Source organism: Varroa jacobsoni, unplaced genomic scaffold, assembly GCF_002532875.2.
Source record: "Varroa jacobsoni isolate VJ856 unplaced genomic scaffold, vjacob_1.0 scaffold_1017, whole genome shotgun sequence".
NCBI classification, from domain to species: domain Eukaryota; kingdom Metazoa; phylum Arthropoda; class Arachnida; order Mesostigmata; family Varroidae; genus Varroa; species Varroa jacobsoni.
The window spans coordinates 319321-338041 of record NW_019213919.1 but is presented as its reverse complement, the minus strand read 5'-3'; the positions used below and the strand labels follow the sequence as shown (position 1 = coordinate 338041).

Genomic DNA, 18721 nt, shown 5'->3' with positions numbered 1-18721 from the left:
ACTATACGGAGGGTCTCTGTTTGCCGGTTTTTTAGATGTACACTTGATGTTTACAATCTTTCCGCAACATTAGAATTGTCCATTTCTGTACCCATTGGATAAACTGAAAAAAAATTATTGCAATTGAACTTTTGCCGTGCTTACAAAGTAAAAAAAAAAATGGAACAATAACGAAAGTAGTTTTCCTATGGCCTTCTGCAATACGGCTAGGTCTAGCGTGAGAAACCTTATCTAATTACATCTGTTTCCGCTACTTTCAGCCGAATATTAAAACGCATAGAAATATATTGAAAGTGCCTATCACACCGCCTCTTTTAATCTCAGCCGCCCCAGCAGCAGCAGCAACAGCAGCAAAAATCATCAAAAGTTTGGCTATCCGTCGTTAGGACAGATATTCGTCTGCTTGGGTTGGCAACAAAGAGAGAGCAGATTCTGTTGTTTATAATCGTGTTGTTGAACTGCTCGAACTTCAAATCGCACTAAGACCTACCAAGGCAGGAACTATTGGTCACAGAAGTGCCATACAACTTTATGCCTGTCTATTAAACACGTGGATTTATCTGAACGGTGGATATGCAAAACTTGTTTTGAATTGTCATTAACTATCTCAATGAACTAGTATCGATAATCGTGACGCACTAGCTCGTTTAGGTCAGTATTTTATAATACGAATCAGAATAATCAACCGAATCGCACGACCATTCAGAGAATCAGCAGGGTGAGAACGCCTTTGTCCTTAGTGCAACTATTCCAATCGAAACTACGTAAGGGATACTGCTGTTAGGTGCTTTATTGCGACATTTTTCGATTTGGCTTTTTGATAAATTATTATTGTCTTACTCATATTAATTATGTAATATTTTGTTGGCTAAGGCGTTAACAAGCTCCAATCGATTGATATTTTTTAATCTGCTATAGTTCTAGAATTAGCTAAGTTCTCTTTGTGTATACGAGCTGCTCGGTTGTTTATTTGCTATACAATAAAAAAATTCAAACCTATAAGTAATAGCACGGCCTAAAATGATTTCGCTGTCCTGTCTAGGAGTTTTCGTAGCTAAACTGGACACTCGTGTGAGACTTAATTGTAAAGTGGCTCACCTTATTCGTATTTCAGAATTTTAAGCCTAACGTAATTTCAATATGACCACAACGCAAGTGAACAATGCTATCACGCTTTCCGGTTCTTCTGAGATGGTCGCAGAATTCTTTGGTAAGAACATTTTTGGTAAGCTTCAAATTCGTTTTTACTTTCAACATTTAAGCTTTGCGAATATAATCGTCAACCGCGGTTCTGAACGTAAAGCTCGAAACATTTAGTCCTTGAAAATTCGATCATTTAGTTTGCGTGACGAACACAAAATAGCTTGTTGATTTTAAAACACCGATACTCCTAAATCTATAATTAATACTGTTTTTTTTTTTTTCACTACAATAATTAATGATGGTGTAGGATACTGGGAAAGTGTGTTTTATTTTACAAAAGACACAAATACTATTACATAGCATAAGATGTATTAATTTCATTGCATCTTAATATCCTAGCTGTAAAGCTTACACCTACCTTGATGGTCTAATTAATCTCGCAATATTTACTCAGGACAATAGTTGTTGTTTTTGAAAATTCGTTTCAGAATTCAGCGTAAACAGTATATTGTACCAGCGCGGCGTTTACCCTCCCGAAAAATTCTCTCGTGTGCAGAAATACGGAATGACAGTTCTTGTAACTGACGATCAAGACCTACGAACATATCTGGAAGGCATCACGAAACAGCTCAAAGAACTCCTCCTCAAAAAGCTCCTTGACAAATTAGTGCTTGTATGTTATTTGTCGTGTGCTATTTTAATTAGATTTAGGCAGAAAATTATGTTTAAATTGTGTATCGGTAAATGATGGTGTATGTTTGAGAAAAAGTATTTTCACAAAAATGCATAGCTTATGGGATTTGAGTTTGCTTTTGGCATGTTGCGTCGATAAATTTACAAAAAAAGACCTCTGTTTTTATTTCGAACTGTGAGAAACTATGTCAATTCTAATTATACGAAAGGCTAAATTGTTTCTGTAATGGCGTAATAGGGAAATAGTTTGTGCATTTAATACCTCAACTTTTGTGTACTCTTTAACCTAGAACGGCCGAGAGATAAAAACGAATTTACGTCGTGTTTTCTTGTCTAGGTGATAGCAAATTCTGAGCTTAAAACGCCTATCGAACGATGGGAGTTTAATATTCACGCGGATCCAGACGTTGTCGATGATACTGTTAAGAAAGAAAAAAGTACACAGGTCATTCAGGCTGAGATCGCATCGATCATTCGTCAGATTGTTGCTTGCGTCACCTTCTTGCCCCAGCTGGGCGGCTCTCGTAAGTATTTTGTTTCGTAAGATTCGTTTACGTATCTTTAGAATGAGCATAGGCTTTTAGTCTCTAATAACTTATATTCAACCTGTATTTTGTATTAAGTAAGTAAGTAAGTTTACGTTTGACCGCGAATAATAGTAACATAATGGCATCTATGTGCCACTACCAGTGCTACTATCAATGACGAATATGTTATTAATAACATTTTGTTCATTAAACTTTATTGTGTGCTCAAGTTATATCAAAATGTGTTATAACTGTACCAATTTATTGAGAAGAAAAATAGGATTATGTGTTGTATTTCGTAATTTCAGAATCTATACAGCTTAAAACAATGGGATTATATATATAATTTTTATCAAAAAATAAAAAAAAATGTATGATATTCCAAATATTTACTCGTGCATTATTTCAGTGGCGTTCGATCTCCTCATATATACCAAGAAAGATGCAACGGTCAATGACACTCTATGGGCAGATTCACAACCAATGTTGATTGAGGGCGGTCAGACGGTAAAGATTAAAAGCTTTTCAACCTCAATCCATTCAGTTGATGCTGCTGTTGTGTACCTTTAAGGTTGAAGTGTGTTACAATCGATGTAAAACTAAATGCAGCTTGTTTACCCGTTAGCATTTTAAGTATATAGAAGAATAAGATAATAAGGCCCTGAAAACGGCCACTTATTCACGAAACGAGAAATTCGATTCACAAGCGAAACTTGTGATATGCTCAGGAAATCCTGTAATGCTGTTGAATATGAAAATCCCTGAGTTACTAATCTACTGTGAAACAATATACTTGCGTCTGTAAGAAAAGGCCGTTTATCTCGTCAATCTGTACATGTATCCATGTAATAATGTAGAGATACGAAAATTCATTTATAGTTTAAATAGAAAAAATCAAAGCGAAAGAACTTTTATGTATTAGCGATGCGCTTTATTCAAGCAATTACCTTCCTGCCCCCATCCTAATGGGCTTGCTTGATGTTCTGGTTGGATTGCTTTATGTGTACCATATGTTAATAAAGACGATAATAATATGAGAAACTAACGATAATTTCATCTCTGCAAAAGTAAATAAGGCTATTAATACGAGTCAAATGTACTGCAAAATTAGATAGATATCACATTGCTAAATTGCACTCCACCAACAAGGAACCAAAGCCCAACTTTGCTCCATATTAGCCTTTGCCCAAGTAGAATTAGCCGCAATTCAACTACGGTATCCAAAGTAAGTACATGGATATGCTACGAAGTATAAAACTATAAAATATTTGACAGTACTAACAGAAAAAGGACAGGCGATTTTTTAAAATAGCCAGGGCAGTTTGCTACGCTGTGTTACCTTCAGCGGCAAGAGTTCTGGCTAAAAGTCTAGAAGACCAGAAGTCAGAGATGGCTAGTTCGAGTTCTGCACTTGTATGTCTATTCCAGTCAGGCTTTATTCTCATGGCGTGATTCTAAAATAGAAAAAACAAGCTAGTAACCTTATCTGGTAATGACGTATAGATGACAAAGTTAGGAAAGTGCTACAAGATTTGTTCAGCGGTAATATTATGCCGTTGTAATTACGAAATAAGTATTCAGACACTATTCATACAAACATATATATATGTATATATAAGTAAGTATAAGCATAATATTAGGTATAATGCTTTAGTGGGAAGCCTGCTTAGACGGAAGAAGACTTGCCACCATTCTTCTCGACTTTGGAACATAACAATCTCGCATCGATGCGAACATTTCTTGTGTTGAAAATAATTTTAAAAAATTCTGAAAATAATAACCATTATTTTGGAAATAAAGTTGTGTCAATACCTCTTTGAAAATAAAAGAAATAAGAATGATATGTATAAATTTTAGATTATAATATTATTTATTTGTTATTTACTACCTAGATTGACACGTAATTGACGACACGAAGAACTAATGTAAATTTAAGGTCTTTACAGTTCATTATTATTAATAACTTTATACCATCATCATCATCATCATCATCATCATCATCATCGTCGTCGTCCATAATATTCATCAATGTGAGTTTTCTCTCCGTATCAGATGTGTGTAAAATCCGAATCAGTGTTATCAATCTGCTATTGTGGTTCGTGTGTAGCTGTTGATGTACAGGTGTGTGTTTGTAAGTTCAGCACTCCTTGGTGGGTTGTGAAGTTATGGTGTGGCGGATGCAAGAGAGGCATTATTCTGACGTTCTGTCTGTTTTGGCTCAAACCTGAAGGATTCACAAGTTATCGCAGTTAAAACACGAAACACTTGTGACGAAGGTTACTCTAGAAAAGGTCATATCTGTATATAGTTCGACAACGCTAAACGTAATCTATTACGTTCACTGTGCCTTCTATGAGTCCCAGGTAATGTCCGTTGTCGCAATTATTTCTCTGTCGCAAAGGATCTCTGAAACAATTACGATTTCGCCTGCGTGCAAAGTGTGCTAGTGAAATTTGAAGCTATTGATCGCTTTGTATTTTTTTTAGTTCTGGACTTTGTCATTGGTTAGTATTGAAATATATTATTATCATCGTCGTCATTGCTATTCTTGAAAAAGCGTCAACGAACCAGTACCTATAATAGAAACACATAATTTTGTAAGATATTTTAGCCTTTTTTAAATGTGTAACGGCAGCGCGCCACATTTCCTAGAACAATGAAAAACATCATTTTTCCCCTGCTCTACGTTTCTCCTTTTCTTACATTATTATTTTCGTGTTTTTGCTCGTGTTTCCTGTTCAGCTTTTTTGTGTTCTTCGTCTGCTTGACTATTTGTTTGTCCTTCTATTGAATCATCAGCTGCGTAACGTCAACAACACGGCGCTTATGCTCACGCATAATGTGTTCTCAGTTCGATTGTTATTTGCATCTACCGATGTGGCTCTATTTGTTATTTTGGTTTTATTACAAATGTGTTGTTTCATTCATGCTGTGTTCAAGTGTATGTGAAATATATTATTACCCCTCGCCTTTCAGTTGATAGGCGTATCGTATTATAATGACATTGCTTGTGTTTCATTGATCTCGCGATTCGGCTTCTCCTCTATAGCTTCATGTTAACTTCCGTATCCTTGCGAAATTTTATTTCTTTCCCGGTGTACTCTATCCGTTCTGTTTCCTGTCGGTAGAGGTGTGGCACAAGGATGCTTTGTCTGCTTGGTGCTTCCCTTCGTAGCCTGCCGCTCGTGTTTATGATAGTAATAATATTATTGGTGGTGTATCCTTTCGTAATGGTACACCATATAAGTAATAATAATAATAACTCCTTTACGATTTAATGTGCTCATAATTATCGTTACCATCATTACTATTACGATTGTTATTAATCTCCGGCTCTGCATTCGTCGACACATGACACAATAATAAGTTAAAATGAGCAAACTGTGTAGTGTTGTATGGGTGCTTGTGAATCAACAAGGAAGTGTAAACTGTTGTTGTCGGCCGTTTTAAAGTTGTGTTGGTGGTCTGCAAGATGCGTCAACCGCTTACATCTATCCGATACACCTCCTCTTGGAGATATACATCTATTCATTTTATATAGCAGACAATTTTGTTATTATTCTTCTGCAAGTGCTATTTGTTACTCTGAAGTGATTTGCCTCTGTTTGCAATAGATGTACCGGCTAACGCGTTGTTTCCCATCATCATCATCATCATCATCATCATCATCATCGTTATTCATAGTAATATTAATATCATCAAATCGTCATTTTATATATCTATATCGTCCCATTCGCCATCTTCACATCGTCTTTGTCTTCATTATCTTCATCATCGTCGTCGTCGTCGTCCTTAGAATCGCGCCTTCGTATATTGCTTTACGACTTGCTATAGAATAACATCACCACAAAAGCCACACGGGTGGTTCATCTTCGCCTTCTGCCTCGTGTATTTCTCTCTAATTTTCACCATTACCCGATCTCCCTATCTTCGAACAGCTTAGCTTTTTGTTTCTACCTTTTTCAGGCCACCGCCACGAAGGGACACGGAACGCATCGCCTAAATAGCCGTGTCAAGCTAACGGCTTTTCGGCACCGGCCATCTATAGAAGACACCAGTACAATTTCGCGAGGCGCCCTACAGGTTCAAGTATCCACTTGGCCCTTGGGAAGACCGCGGCGGTGGCAGATCGAACAACCAATCGCACGCACCATGCTTGGCAAGGTATCTACTGGTTTGAGAATGTACATTATGTACAGAGGTTCTATATTTCTCTATCTTTTTTCCTTATTCTCTCGTTCTTTTATCATCATTTTTCACTCTTACGTTTGTTTACCATCCCTTTGTGATTAATCAGTCAGTCAGTCAGTCAGTCAATCAATCAGTCAATCAATCAGTTAACCGATCGATAGTTTCATACTCTGCCATCAGTAACACTTGCGTTTCTTCCATCCGTCGTCGTTTCGTCGCAATCGCTGCCGCGAATGCCATTTATTAAAGTGATCGTCATCCAGGACCGTCAGCGGCGGTAAAAGTGGTCATAGATTTATAATTGTAATAGCCATTTTCATTTAGTAGAACGATCGTAATAATTTACCATTTATCAAATAGCAAGGTGTTTGCAATTATCATCGTCATCGTTTGAGTTTGGTGTACAATGCATACATAGATCTGGCCAACGGCAAGGACACATCTTTTCAACACTTTCCTTTTCAGCCATTCTCCCCCTGCCGCGATCAAAAATCCTATTTCATTTCTATGATTCACTCTGGTCGTGATAGTCACTGAAACTTCGGTTCTCTACACTGCTTTTGACCTATGTGGCTCGCACACGAATGCACCCTAAATATGTGTTTTACGAGTTACGTAGCGTCATACATCGTACGTCGCTATAGATGCATACGAAATCGGTATTTGGCGCTAAAAACATTAAAAGAAAGTGTGTACCTGTCCGCTTCATTTCATTAGTTGCTGTTGTAGTTTTTGCTCTGCTGCATGATCCACTTGTTTACATAGAACTTTTTCCTATATAAATATCTATATTCGATGGGTGTAACAATTTCAGCGACATGTTCGGTCTGTTTTTTCTCTTATGTCATATTTCGTTGCATACGAGACGATGGTGGTAAGCCTCTGTTGACCATTATTAATGTTTTGTAGTAGCAGCAGTAGTAGTAGTAGTAGAAGTAGCATCATTAATAATATTATTTTTATTATTATTATTATTATTATTATTGGTCGTTTCATGGCTGCAGGTGGCTGCATGAAGATGTATCACAGACAACGCCCTTGTTCGACTTGATTGCCTCGCAGCACCAGCTTCTTTTTTTTGCTCTCGCTAGTTTCACGTCATTCTTTGTTTCCGTCGCTCTGCCTCGCTTTACTTTTAACTTTTCAACTCAGGATCCTGTTCTAGTCATCACTGATCTTTTACGGTCGCATTCTTTTCTATCCCTTAAAACTGTGTTCAAATCTTTTCTAAAGATGATCAGCTGTGCCTATCCACCCATAGTACTCGTGACTGGATTGCTGTCAAATCACGCCATCAGCCTTATCACTTCTAATCATACGATGGGTGTCTTTTTCACCGTATGGTTTTTTACGATCGACCAATCGACGTCCGGTCAAGCTGACGTAATACGTGCTTACGCATATATCGTGATTCTTATCTGATACAGGACTGCGTATTGATTTTGTCTTGCAAAGCCCCGAAAAGTGGTAGAGGCTTCGTAAAGCTATACGAAAACGGGAAGCACTGAAGGCTGTTATTGTAAGCGCCCGTTTCATGTCGTAATAACTTTTAGAGACCATTCTCTATACCAATCAGCCAACCATTTCCTCCACGTGATGACTTCTGATTCACTCTTAAAGAGCCTTTGGCTAATCAAATGGTTATTAATGGCGTACTTTGTCACTACGCAGCATTGAACATCATTGCCTCTCTGTACTACGCCATGTTCTAATCAGGTCCTCAGAAAGGTCACTCTGAGATGTTCGATAAGGTCTTCACTTAGGTTCAGATTATGTAGATTTCCAGTTCGTAGCTACGGATCGGCCTGGCCGTTTGTCTGGCTGTCTGCATGTATGTGTGTCTGTCTTTCCGTTTTTATTTTTATCTCTTTCCTACAAGCTCTGGTAGCTGCATCCAGCTTGTTGCGGTTGTTGTTGTTGCGGGGGGCGATGTTGGTGCGGGGGGGGCAATGGGCTTTGCTCTTCCATCAGTTGCTGCGACATTGGAGACATATTCCCGATGCCTCCTCGCTGAACTTGTTGCACCTGCAGCATTGTTTGTTGTTGCTGTTGTTGTTGCTCAAAGCTGGCCCCCCGCTTGAGGGCGTTGCCTGCACGCGAGCGTCACACCTTAATGGCTTGGCCACCGGTGACGCTGTTCTGATTGTTATTGGCCTTTCGGCCCCGGCCCCGACCTGAGCCAGTGGAAGTCTTGAGCATCTTCAGCGAGTCCTGCTCGCACAGTAGAGACCCGTTCACCAGGTTGTATCTGCCGAGGAATAAGGATAACGAAATGACTTGTAAGATATGGCTGTGCCTTGGTGCATTGCGGCTTTCTGCCTGCTAATATTGACACTAGGAACGGCTAATTATTTTGTGGATATAAGGACATAAAAACGGGTTAGGGAAACTTGTGAGACGCTTAGTTTCAAGTCCGTTCGGCTCGCAGAGCTAACTATTTCCGCTTTACTGTAAGGTGTATCATAAATATAAGTCGTATTCCGGATCTCATCAATAGCGTATTATATGCTAAAAATGGATCGTTGTAGACGTTCTAAAATGAAACAGAACGAAATTAGCTTTACCTGTCACCGGGTTTCAGCTGGCTGTGACACTTGGCACAGGAGAAGCACTTAGGGTGGTAAACTTGTCCGCCACGTATAGATGGCGCTCGCATCACGTAGTCGTTCGCAGGAATTCCTTGTCCGCAGGCGGAACATACTCCACTCGATCCAAAATGCCTGAAACCAAGAGAAGATGAATTCAGGCTACCCATTTAACACAGAACACTATCGCACAGGTGGTAGGGTATAATGGGCTGTAGAAATCCGCACAGGACTAAAACCTCGCAGCACTTATATCCCCGCCTCAGGCCTGATGCCCGTGGCGCGGCGATCATTTTAAGTATAGGGAGGGAGTGTAATAATATTCCAGGCGGGGTAAGGTAACTGCACAGTCTGCTGATATTAACAAATTGAATAAGAGTAACGAAGTACTGACTCTCACAGCTAGGAATCGAATCCAGGGTATATGATATTTGATGTCTATTTGTCTATTCTACGGAACATTGCGGTAATTAAAGTTTCGTTATATCACCTGTTCAATGTTCAATTGAGCATCTTTTATGCTAGTTTAAGCTTCACTGAACTCGGATAGGTGCATTTAATTTGTTGCTCTACGTGTTGGCTTTGCAACCTCTCTTCTGTTTTCAAATTTATAACATTGTCGAACGCGATTTCTCATAGGGGCATACCAAAAACGATCAATGGTTTGTTTTTATCACTGTTAATGCTGCCATACATAACGACAGATATCTCACAGGTTCACCCTTATCAGAGATAATTTATGGATGTAATAAAAAGCTTTCGATGCAGCCCACTACTCTGCATACACGCAAAAAATCTATACACACTACAAAGTGTATGTATTGTGACAATATTATGATGACACTAGATATGTAGGGTGCTGTTATTATACTGACCACAAGCGTAATTGCAGCACCAGTGTCGTCGTCGTCGTCGTCACTGCATTTGTTATTATTGTAATGGAATTCTAAACATTGTTGTCGGTGTGGCTGCCCTTTTTTCCGGGAGTTGTTAACACCCGCTTTTGACCACAATGCTTCTGATTTCGTCGTTGTTCATAGAGTTTTACTATGTTCACTCTTTTTTGCTCCTTCGTCCTGTTACTCCCTCGTCGTCGTCGCTACAGCCATTTTCGCAAACGATTTCTTGTGATTTCCCTTTCTCCGGCATCTCTCTCTTTCTAGCGTTAAGCGGATAATAAGGGGTGGTCTAGGGCCTACACACGAGTGCCTTCACAAGCGCATAGTCGGTAGTATTGAAATACATGAAGATAAAGAAAAGCAAAAAAGAAAGCAACCAGGACTGTGTAGAAAGATAGCCGCTACTGGAAGCCGAGGATGAAAGAAGTGAGCCACAGTGGAAAAAGGAAATGTGGTGGAGAAAAAGAAGGGAGAAGCGAGGAAAACTCGCGTACGATGCATTGGCATGATTGATATTATATTGCTCCTTTCCCCGTACACTTTTCCGAAATCCTTGTGCCACGGCCCGAGCCTCTTTTCCCTGCAGTTTTTTTTTTGCTTAACGTTCGGTCCGATTCGCTCTTTTCACTAGAAAGCTTGTAATACAACTATAACATATAAAACGAAGGTTTATATATATCTGCCGTGGCTGTCGCTTCGCAGTAGATGGTATTGCCATTAAGAACCTACTGTCGCTAGTGGAGTCACGAGGATAACGAAATAGTGAGCAGCGGCAACCCCCGTATGGCATACTTCAAGCAGCGTCCGCTGCACCCCACACAGGCTTATTGACAGTCAAGCAGCTCGGCAGCGCTGTAATGAATGAATAGTGGCAGAAGGTTGAATAGAAGCAATTTCGTCTACCTCGCACTCGCTATCGGTCTCTACTAGTCCTCCTCGATTTCTCTTGTTCTGTTCACCGTCTACCCGTAGCCGTAGCAGTCACTAACATCAAGGGGGCCCGACTCACATAGAGGTTCATGTAATCGCTCCAAGGCAGCATTTCGTCGGTATACCTGCCAAACCTGCTGGTGGTTCAATCGCTGGCGCCGCCCTTACCACTACGGTCATCGCAGTCGTAGCTGTTCCAACTGCATGCAGTCTACACGGACACGTCAACGGCTGCTGCTACTGTTTCCGTCTTGCAGGTTCTTTCGTGAACGGCCGTAGTACTTACTCAATGCTGGTATAATTTTTTTTTTTGCATTTCTAATACGTGCTATCGCGTAGCTGCTATTGCTAATGAGAGACGCAATAAAAGATGGAGATTTGCTTCCAGGATTGGCGTCGTCGTCGTCGTCGTCGTCATCGGCAGCAGTAGTGTCCGCTAGAGTACCAGCGCGGCAGCAATGCTGCCCTAGCGATCATCATTATTTTGCAAAAAAAGTTAGTGGCTGTATAGTGGAGACTGGCCGGCCAGCGGAAGCAGCCGTCTTACCCGAACAAACTACGCTAAGCAGACGTCGCAAACGCCGAAAACGGGCTAAACGTGGGAACAGAATCAATCGATGTCTAGACGCGCTTAGGTAACGACGCTGGCGGATCGCTTGTGGCTGTTCGAGCCTTAGGAATGGCTTTGAATCAGGTTGACTGACTGAGGCGCTGGTTTAGCCAAGCGAGCCAATAGAAAACCCCTTGACAGATGCCGTATCGGTTACTAATGAGATGACCCTCCAGTTTTTTTTATTTTATATTTATGTATATTCAACGATATCAGTAATGTGAACAACAATCGCAGCAATATTGATATATAGAACCATATATAATGTATGTACGTGTGTATAGAGGGATTACAGGTTGTGGCAGGCGGTTGTCGAGCGCTCCTGCCGCCGTATCGCAGCTATCGTACAGCAATTCAATAGCGACGACCCAGTCTGTATTGCTATCCTTGGACGGCAAGTGGGTGACTCGACCAATCGGTCGGCCATGGCCCTTCGCGGTGATATTGCATCCCGACGTAGCAGCAGCAGCAGCAGCAATGGCATCAGCAGTTGACGTGTGATCGGCGTCCCGGTGCACAGCCAAACATCGGCCAGCAGGCGGGCCCTGACGAGCCTCTAAGTGTGCGTGTGCGTTGGGTGTCTGCGCCAAGAAATGTCCCACAACACTATAACCGGAGCGTTCGCGAGCACCTATAGCATCGGGACCAAAACGAAGCAGAGCCAGGCTTTTCGGCAGAAGCAACGGGGAACTATGGAGGCTATAGTGAGCTCTGGAACTATGAGTGCTGGAGTAGCAGCAACCAAAGTTGGGTGAATTAATAATACGCACTCGCTGACTCGGCCGCCAGTCCTCCAGCCACCGTTCATCCTCTCGACCCATTCACCTCGTTCAGCAATAGGTTTATTGAGAATAGTGCGGGATTAGGCGCGCCTTTTTCCACTGCCCTACGGAAGTTCGTCCCTTGCCAGCTATTTCCATGTCAGCCGCGTCCCCCTCTGCTCTACCCCTAAGCCATCCAATTCCGAGTTACACATATACGGCCGCACATTCACGCTTAGGCTCCCATACACATCTTTGTAGAAAAAGGCCTACCGTTCTTAATTCGATTTGTTAAGCCGAAATTCCGTTAGTGTTAACGCTGTCGCGCAAAAAACCAATGCTTATAAACGGTCTTAGTACAATGCTTTCATATTGAGTTCGATCTGCTTCAAGAAATCCGCACCTGACCTTGCTCTGACACGCAATAGAGCGTCAAGATTTTTTAAGTGAAATCATAGTCCTCAAAAGTTATCAGTTTTTTGGAAGTCTGCTTATTGAAAAGCTTTTTTGGTAAATTTACGTTTTTATGACTTTTCGAGTAAGAATCTATAGAGGACCTTTTGTCGTCTCGAACACACTGACCTCATGCACAATTGGATAAATGATGTTGAATTTATTATAGTAGTACTATTATATCGATAGCGATGGGCAAAAGACAAGCTGATATTCAGCGACGATTGCACATTTGATACAAAACAAAAGATATATAAGGTACATATTTTTCTTATTAGGTAATAGGTTTTAACATTGTTGTAAAGCAAACAACACCATCATGTAATAGGCAGACTGTAATAATTTTTAATAAAGTGAACTACATATATATTTTCGTATGGCTACTAATTAAGCAAGGCATACGACATGTGCTGTCTTGGTAACCTGCCCTATTTCCTTTGTATCAGCGCGTCTATACGCTAGTATGTGTGTGCAAGCGGTAACCAGTAGGTAGCCATAGCGTCTCCGGACAGCTTCTGCAGGATAACACTCATGTTTCTTATACTGTGAAGTAAACGTTGTAATAGCGACAACTGTCAGTCGCACTCGAGATCGAGAGTATAATTGCCGCAACCGCTGCTGCTGCCATCGTCGACAAAGTCGTTTTCTCCAATAGGTTTACCTGATGACACAGGGACCACTTAGCAGCCGCGTCGCCGACGCGGCCGCAGACACGGTGGATAGAGAAGAGAACACAGACACAATACGGGTGTTCCATATATCAACATCCCGAGCCTTCTCAGCTGTGTTTGTGTATAAGTGCGTGCTTTAATACGTGTTCTACGTTAATATGCATGCCAAGTGAATGGCTTGAGCTGTGTTCACGGCCTGTGGAGTAAACCTTCTTCCTGTCCCCCTACCGTGATGGGACCTCCAAACATATTGGATATATGCCTCTGCGAGCGAAGTCGACACAAAGAGAATGCGTACGCCGTGCGATTTGCGTATGGGTCCTTCCACTTGTTTCTATGTGAGTGCCGTTTCTGTGGATCTCTGTCCCTGCGCGTAGGTATAGTAGGTTCCTGAGTGCTTGTGTATGTGTGTTAACCCCTTCGTCCCCCCAGATCTCCCTCTATACCCCGTGAGCTTCCACAACGTCACACTGCAGCTATCTATGCTGTAGCTGCAACTAATTGTTCCCCGCTTCCAACCAGCTTCGCGTATTTGTGTTTTTTTTTGTATCAGCTTTCTTTCTGAGTTGCTGCCGAGAAAGAAAAAGCTGAGCGATACACATGAGAATCGAGCGAACGTACGCGACTGCCTAGCTCTGCTATGGCAGGAGGGAATATACATAAGAGAAGCGGGCGAAAGGCGTGCTACGAAAGATAGTCACGACTGCCGTCGAAGGGACACTCTTGTGTGCGAAAAGTGAAAAAGACAGCAATGACGATGGCGAGAAGAGCAGAAATACATTAGCTTGTCCTCTCTCGGAAACGAAGATAGACTTAACGCATCCGGCACGGGTCAAACGCAGCCGAACGGCGACTCACACGATCCACAAGCTAAACCAGACGAGTGCAGAAAACCATTGCTGCTAAGGTTGAGGCAAGCGTTTGTCGAAACTTCTAATGCATAGTCGGAAGCTGGCAAAAAGCGACAATAGGCAAATGGTGGCGGAGATCAGAAGGCGGGAGGGTCGTCTAACCAAAAATAAGCCATAGGAAGTACTGATACATGGAGAACTGTCATCGTCTAACGACATTATTTCACCTGTTTGATAAAGGAATGACTACAGCATTTGTATCGCTTAAGTGAGAGTTCCGCGATAAGCCTTTCTTGTCCCCTATTTCTTTCGTATGTGAGATTCTACTACCAATAATATTTGGGCAGGAATGCGACAAATCGTGGGAATATTTGTTGAGAGATCACAGAGTACGTAGAATTTCCATAATGGGATCAGTTATTCTACAATACATAATATCGTAGAAGATTTTACACCTTGCGTCGCCTTCACTCAATCCTTGGATGTGTTCCATGTATGGTGATTCTATATATTAGTGTTTGATGCTGTCAAAAATATGAGACAGCAAAGACGAACAAGGATCTAAACGGTACATGGCATAAAAGGTCTTGTGTTCCTCGAAGCAACTTATAGAAGACTTACACGATTTAATATCACACTCGTCTAGCCTGTACCGGTGTCTTTCTTGAACAGTTGGTTTAAGTAGGTCAATATTTTTACATCGGCAGTGATACGGCAGTGGCTTACGCCAGCGTTTTTTGGGTCAATAGTTAACCGCATCATCTTGTTCTAAGAAGAGATCTCATAGCTTGTCATGTACATACAACCGCCTATGCTTCGTGATTTACATAATGGCTTCCTAGATTAAAAAACAACACTTTGTATTGTTTTAGCGACCATCTAGCATGCCGCAAGTTATACTAGTATGCCGCTAGTGCGGTATGAAGCACAGTGACTGGCGGTTTGCTTAATTTCACATTTTCAAATTTCGGCGTGATATTTTATCTTGTTCTGTTTTTCATAGAATAGATACCCTATCATTTTTCTGTTTTTTTGTCGTTTTTAATTTTAGCCATGTTCTTCGTGGACAGAAGAGCTAGAGGCGATATAGCGTGTCAAACACGATGACTTTGGCTTTAGAGACATGTTCGATCGAGCTGCTCTCCAACTGTTGTCTTAATGTAGTTGAAAAAACACGTTGTCCAACTTTACTGTTTTCCCGATTTACATTTTAAATCGAGCGAGTGGGTACTATTTGTATAACTAACCACCTAGTATCATTGCTTCCATTGCACAATAAATACGCGACCACCTGATAACAGAAGCATATATAGATATTCGACTGCGCGATCTGCTACTATGAACATGTAATCGTTGATTGTAAACACGACTTAAGGCGATTAAAGCGGCATAAGGGTCCGTTCGTTGTCTGCAGGAGAGAATGCGAAACGCCTGGCCAAAGCGGGATTTGAAAGCGTTTTTGAAAACTCTTTTAATAAACCTGTACAAACGTTTGACCCCAGGCGGGTACGCACGTACCAAAGGTGCGCGAAGCCACGACGAAAACACTCATTTCTTATTCGCACAATTAACGAACATTTGCACGGTAACACATTTACCCAATGAACACGCCAATTGAGCTAGTTGCGTAGATGTTGAATCATTTGCTTTTATTTTTGAGTATATTCCGCCGTGATTCAGACAAGTATTTGTCTGCTATGTCACCAGTCATTTGCTAAGCACTGGCTAGGAGCGACTCAGATAGTCTAATTGGGCAATACATTATGCAATACACAGTAACCTTCCAATCGGTTAACATTGACCGTTTAGTCCATCTACCTGTTCTTTTAGTTATGGGCTGAGGTTGTTTTGCGAAGCGCGCGACTCCTATAGCCCAGTCGTGCATCGGTTAGCGTACTCCTTTGAGCATCGCTGAATACAGTTATTATCACGGCCCAAGAGGGATAGATGTTTGTTTCGTATCTATGCGGGTCCTACGGCCCCCTCCACTACCTGCAGCCACATAAGATAAAGTGGCCAGCCACACTGCTGACTGCTGCCGTCTCTGCGGCGCTAACGTTTGTTAACATCCTAATGGACTCTCGGTCGTTTCTTGCTCTGCTATAAGATAGGTGATACAGTCAGTAGCTTTGAAGGTCGTGGCGCCGCTCTCCGAGCTAGGGGCAAAAGGTGGCCCTGCTGCTAAACGAGCTGCAGGAATCGGATAGGTATAAAAGAAGAAAGGGGTCGAGAGGAGGAGTCATATGAAGGCCTATTCCGAGCGTATGGTCATAGATGCTGCCGTTGCCACTACCACATAAGCACCTGCGCCGCTTCCGGAGCGACATCATCATCGTAACCATCGCCACTATAATCACCATCACCAGCAGTAGAGGCTAAGGCAGCAACATAATTTAATAACGACCACTCGATACATCACTCCTCTATTTCCTACCAACGATATGATCGTGTTTACCAAGGTTAGATGTCGTTGCCTCCTTTCCTCTATCCTCCGCTTTTTCTTTGCTACTGCTTTTTCATGCGGGAGGGTGAAAAGTAGAATCAGCAGAACGACAAACAGGGAAATGACCACCAGGATGGACTCGTCATGCACGGGAAGACGGATTGGCAGGGTAGAGGATACTTGGGCAACTGAGGACATTTGCTACCTCACTCTGCTCTCATATTGTTGCCGCATGCAGAGGCTGGGCGGCTGGAAGAATGCAAGGTTACGGTAAGGGCTAGGAGAGAAGGCCACCAACGAACACAGATACTCACGCCATTGATACCAACAGACGCAGGAACTTAGACATGCGCACCACAGTACTGAAGGATGAGAAATTTGGCGATAGGAAACGAGCCATAATCAAGAAAGGAAAAGACGAACGCCAGTGAGGTGTACTTAACACCTAATAATTGCTTGGTTGTCAAAGCTGCTGCCTTCGCTACATCCATTCCAATTCTAATTAGTCCTGATATCGTGATACGAGATACCGATACGATGCCCCTTACTCATGTCACTTTAGAAACCACAATGATAATTGTCTCTTACGTTATTGTTCAAGTGCTAAACAATACATTGTCCAATTGGATACTACGACAAAAGCGGAAGAGAAGCAGTAACGATATGATAAACCGAGCTCTAGCTTTTTATATACTAGATAAAACAAACCGACCTAGATCATTTCTACGAATGACAATCATCAACAGGAGCGGCCGCGTCAGCTGTTGCTGTTTCAGTAACAGCAGTTACAGGTAGCGCATTAAACGTATATTTACGCATGGCACAGTAATACATACGCGCTGTTGCCCGCCGCTCTCTCCATGCAGGGGAGGCGATGGAGAGTAGTATCCAGCATCGACAGGCAACTAAAAGGAAGGCTAATACTTGAATCTAGCAGACTCGAAACGAAGCTCAAAGAAAATGTCAACACTGGCGCGAGTTCGAAATGGATTGGGACTCGAGAAGGCGGCGAACCAGCTCGTTCAGCTGGCTGTTCCCTGGGGTACGGAAAGACTTGAGGATATGGGACTGTTTCAATGAAGGCTTGCTGCGGCAGTATACGCTCGACTCGAAAGAGAACCATGAGAAACTCCTTTCTCCTTGTCGGGCCAGTCGTTGGGGACGGAAAAGCATTGTGAGTGCAGTTAACATTTCTATGAATTATGCATGCCCTTTTGAGTGGAGCCATTGCAGTACGGTTGCCATACTCAGATGCTCCCAACAGGGGTCACATAGGCCCTTGACGGACCCTAGACAAGCGGCAGCGGGCAGAGAGACTTCGCAAGCCTCAATTACTTCGCACAAACTCCCACCTCGGTACGTTACCCCCAGGGCAATGGGCCCCTTCTTTCTCAACTCGGAATACTCCCTACGGAGCAGCACCCCTCGTTCCGGCGGCTTAGTACGGCTTCCATATAGCGCCATACAACGTTCGTCCTTTGCCCCCGTGTTAGCCTCTTCGACCTCGGTTCTGATCACCGCGGCAGCACCGGCCGCGGCGATGAGCTGCTGATAGCGAAGTTTTTGTTGCGTTACGAAGGCTCACGTACTTCCAAGCTTACACACTCTGTTCTAATAACGTTCACTAACAGGCCGAACTAAAGAATAGCATGACGTGGCATAGGGTGCCTCCAGAACCCTGGTGCAGTAAGTTAATGTTAGTTTCTGTTATACAACTAGCTACTAATTTCTGGCGCTGTAAGCCAACAACCATTTTAACCGTGTTGCAACCACAAAAGCATCAGGGGCAGTGGCTGCAACGCCATTTTGATCCCATGGGCTCTTGTTGCTATCGCAGCCGTAACAGTGACGGCAAATAGTTGTTCCGAGACTGCTCTAGTATCACTATTACCACTAGTTGTGCGGAAGTAGCTGTAAAGGAAAGAACAGAAAGTAAAAAGGGGTAAAGAGAAATGGTGGCTTCG

General features: G+C 42.3%; 2 protein-coding genes across 9 annotated transcripts in view; one reads left to right on the top strand and one right to left on the bottom strand.

Moving 5' to 3' along the window:
• The first annotated feature begins 414 nt into the window (after nt 1-414).
• On the top strand, nt 415-3408 carry LOC111265833 (mitotic spindle assembly checkpoint protein MAD2A). 4 transcript variants are annotated; one of them, XM_022842778.2, is made up of 5 exons: nt 415-567; nt 1115-1210; nt 1632-1816; nt 2174-2360; nt 2773-3408. In XM_022842778.2, the coding sequence occupies exons 2-5, from the start codon at nt 1141-1143 to the stop codon at nt 2931-2933; spliced, it is 603 nt and encodes a 200-aa protein (XP_022698513.1). In that variant the 5' UTR covers nt 415-567; nt 1115-1140; the 3' UTR covers nt 2934-3408. The 4 variants fall into 4 exon arrangements, with proteins under 4 accessions (XP_022698513.1, XP_022698514.1, XP_022698512.1 ...); XM_022842779.2 differs by having other exon boundaries at nt 415-651; XM_022842777.2 differs by having other exon boundaries at nt 415-718.
• Nucleotides 3409-4210: 802 nt separating this feature from the next.
• LOC111265831 (LIM domain transcription factor LMO4) overlaps nt 4211-18721 on the bottom strand; it is a 34048-nt gene continuing 19537 nt past the window's right edge. For all 5 annotated transcript variants that reach the window (XM_086970648.1, XM_022842770.2, XM_022842771.2 and 2 more), the window contains 2 exons: nt 9119-9274; nt 4211-8802 (listed from right to left, as the gene is read on the bottom strand). In XM_086970648.1, coding sequence (XP_086826774.1) covers nt 8658-8802; nt 9119-9274 — 301 coding nt within the window. In that variant the 3' untranslated portion in view covers nt 4211-8657. The remainder of the gene's footprint in view (nt 8803-9118; nt 9275-18721) is intronic.

Excerpts from the sequence above, each read along its gene's own strand:
- LOC111265833 (XM_022842778.2), top strand. The coding sequence starts at position 1,141 with ATGACCACAACGCAAGTGAACAATGCTATCACGCTTTCCGGTTCTTCT. Across the intron at positions 1,211-1,631 it reads GATGGTCGCAGAATTCTTTG|AATTCAGCGTAAACAGTATA; the intron begins GTAAGAACATTT and ends AATTCGTTTCAG. Across the intron at positions 2,361-2,772 it reads GCCCCAGCTGGGCGGCTCTC|TGGCGTTCGATCTCCTCATA; the intron begins GTAAGTATTTTG and ends GCATTATTTCAG.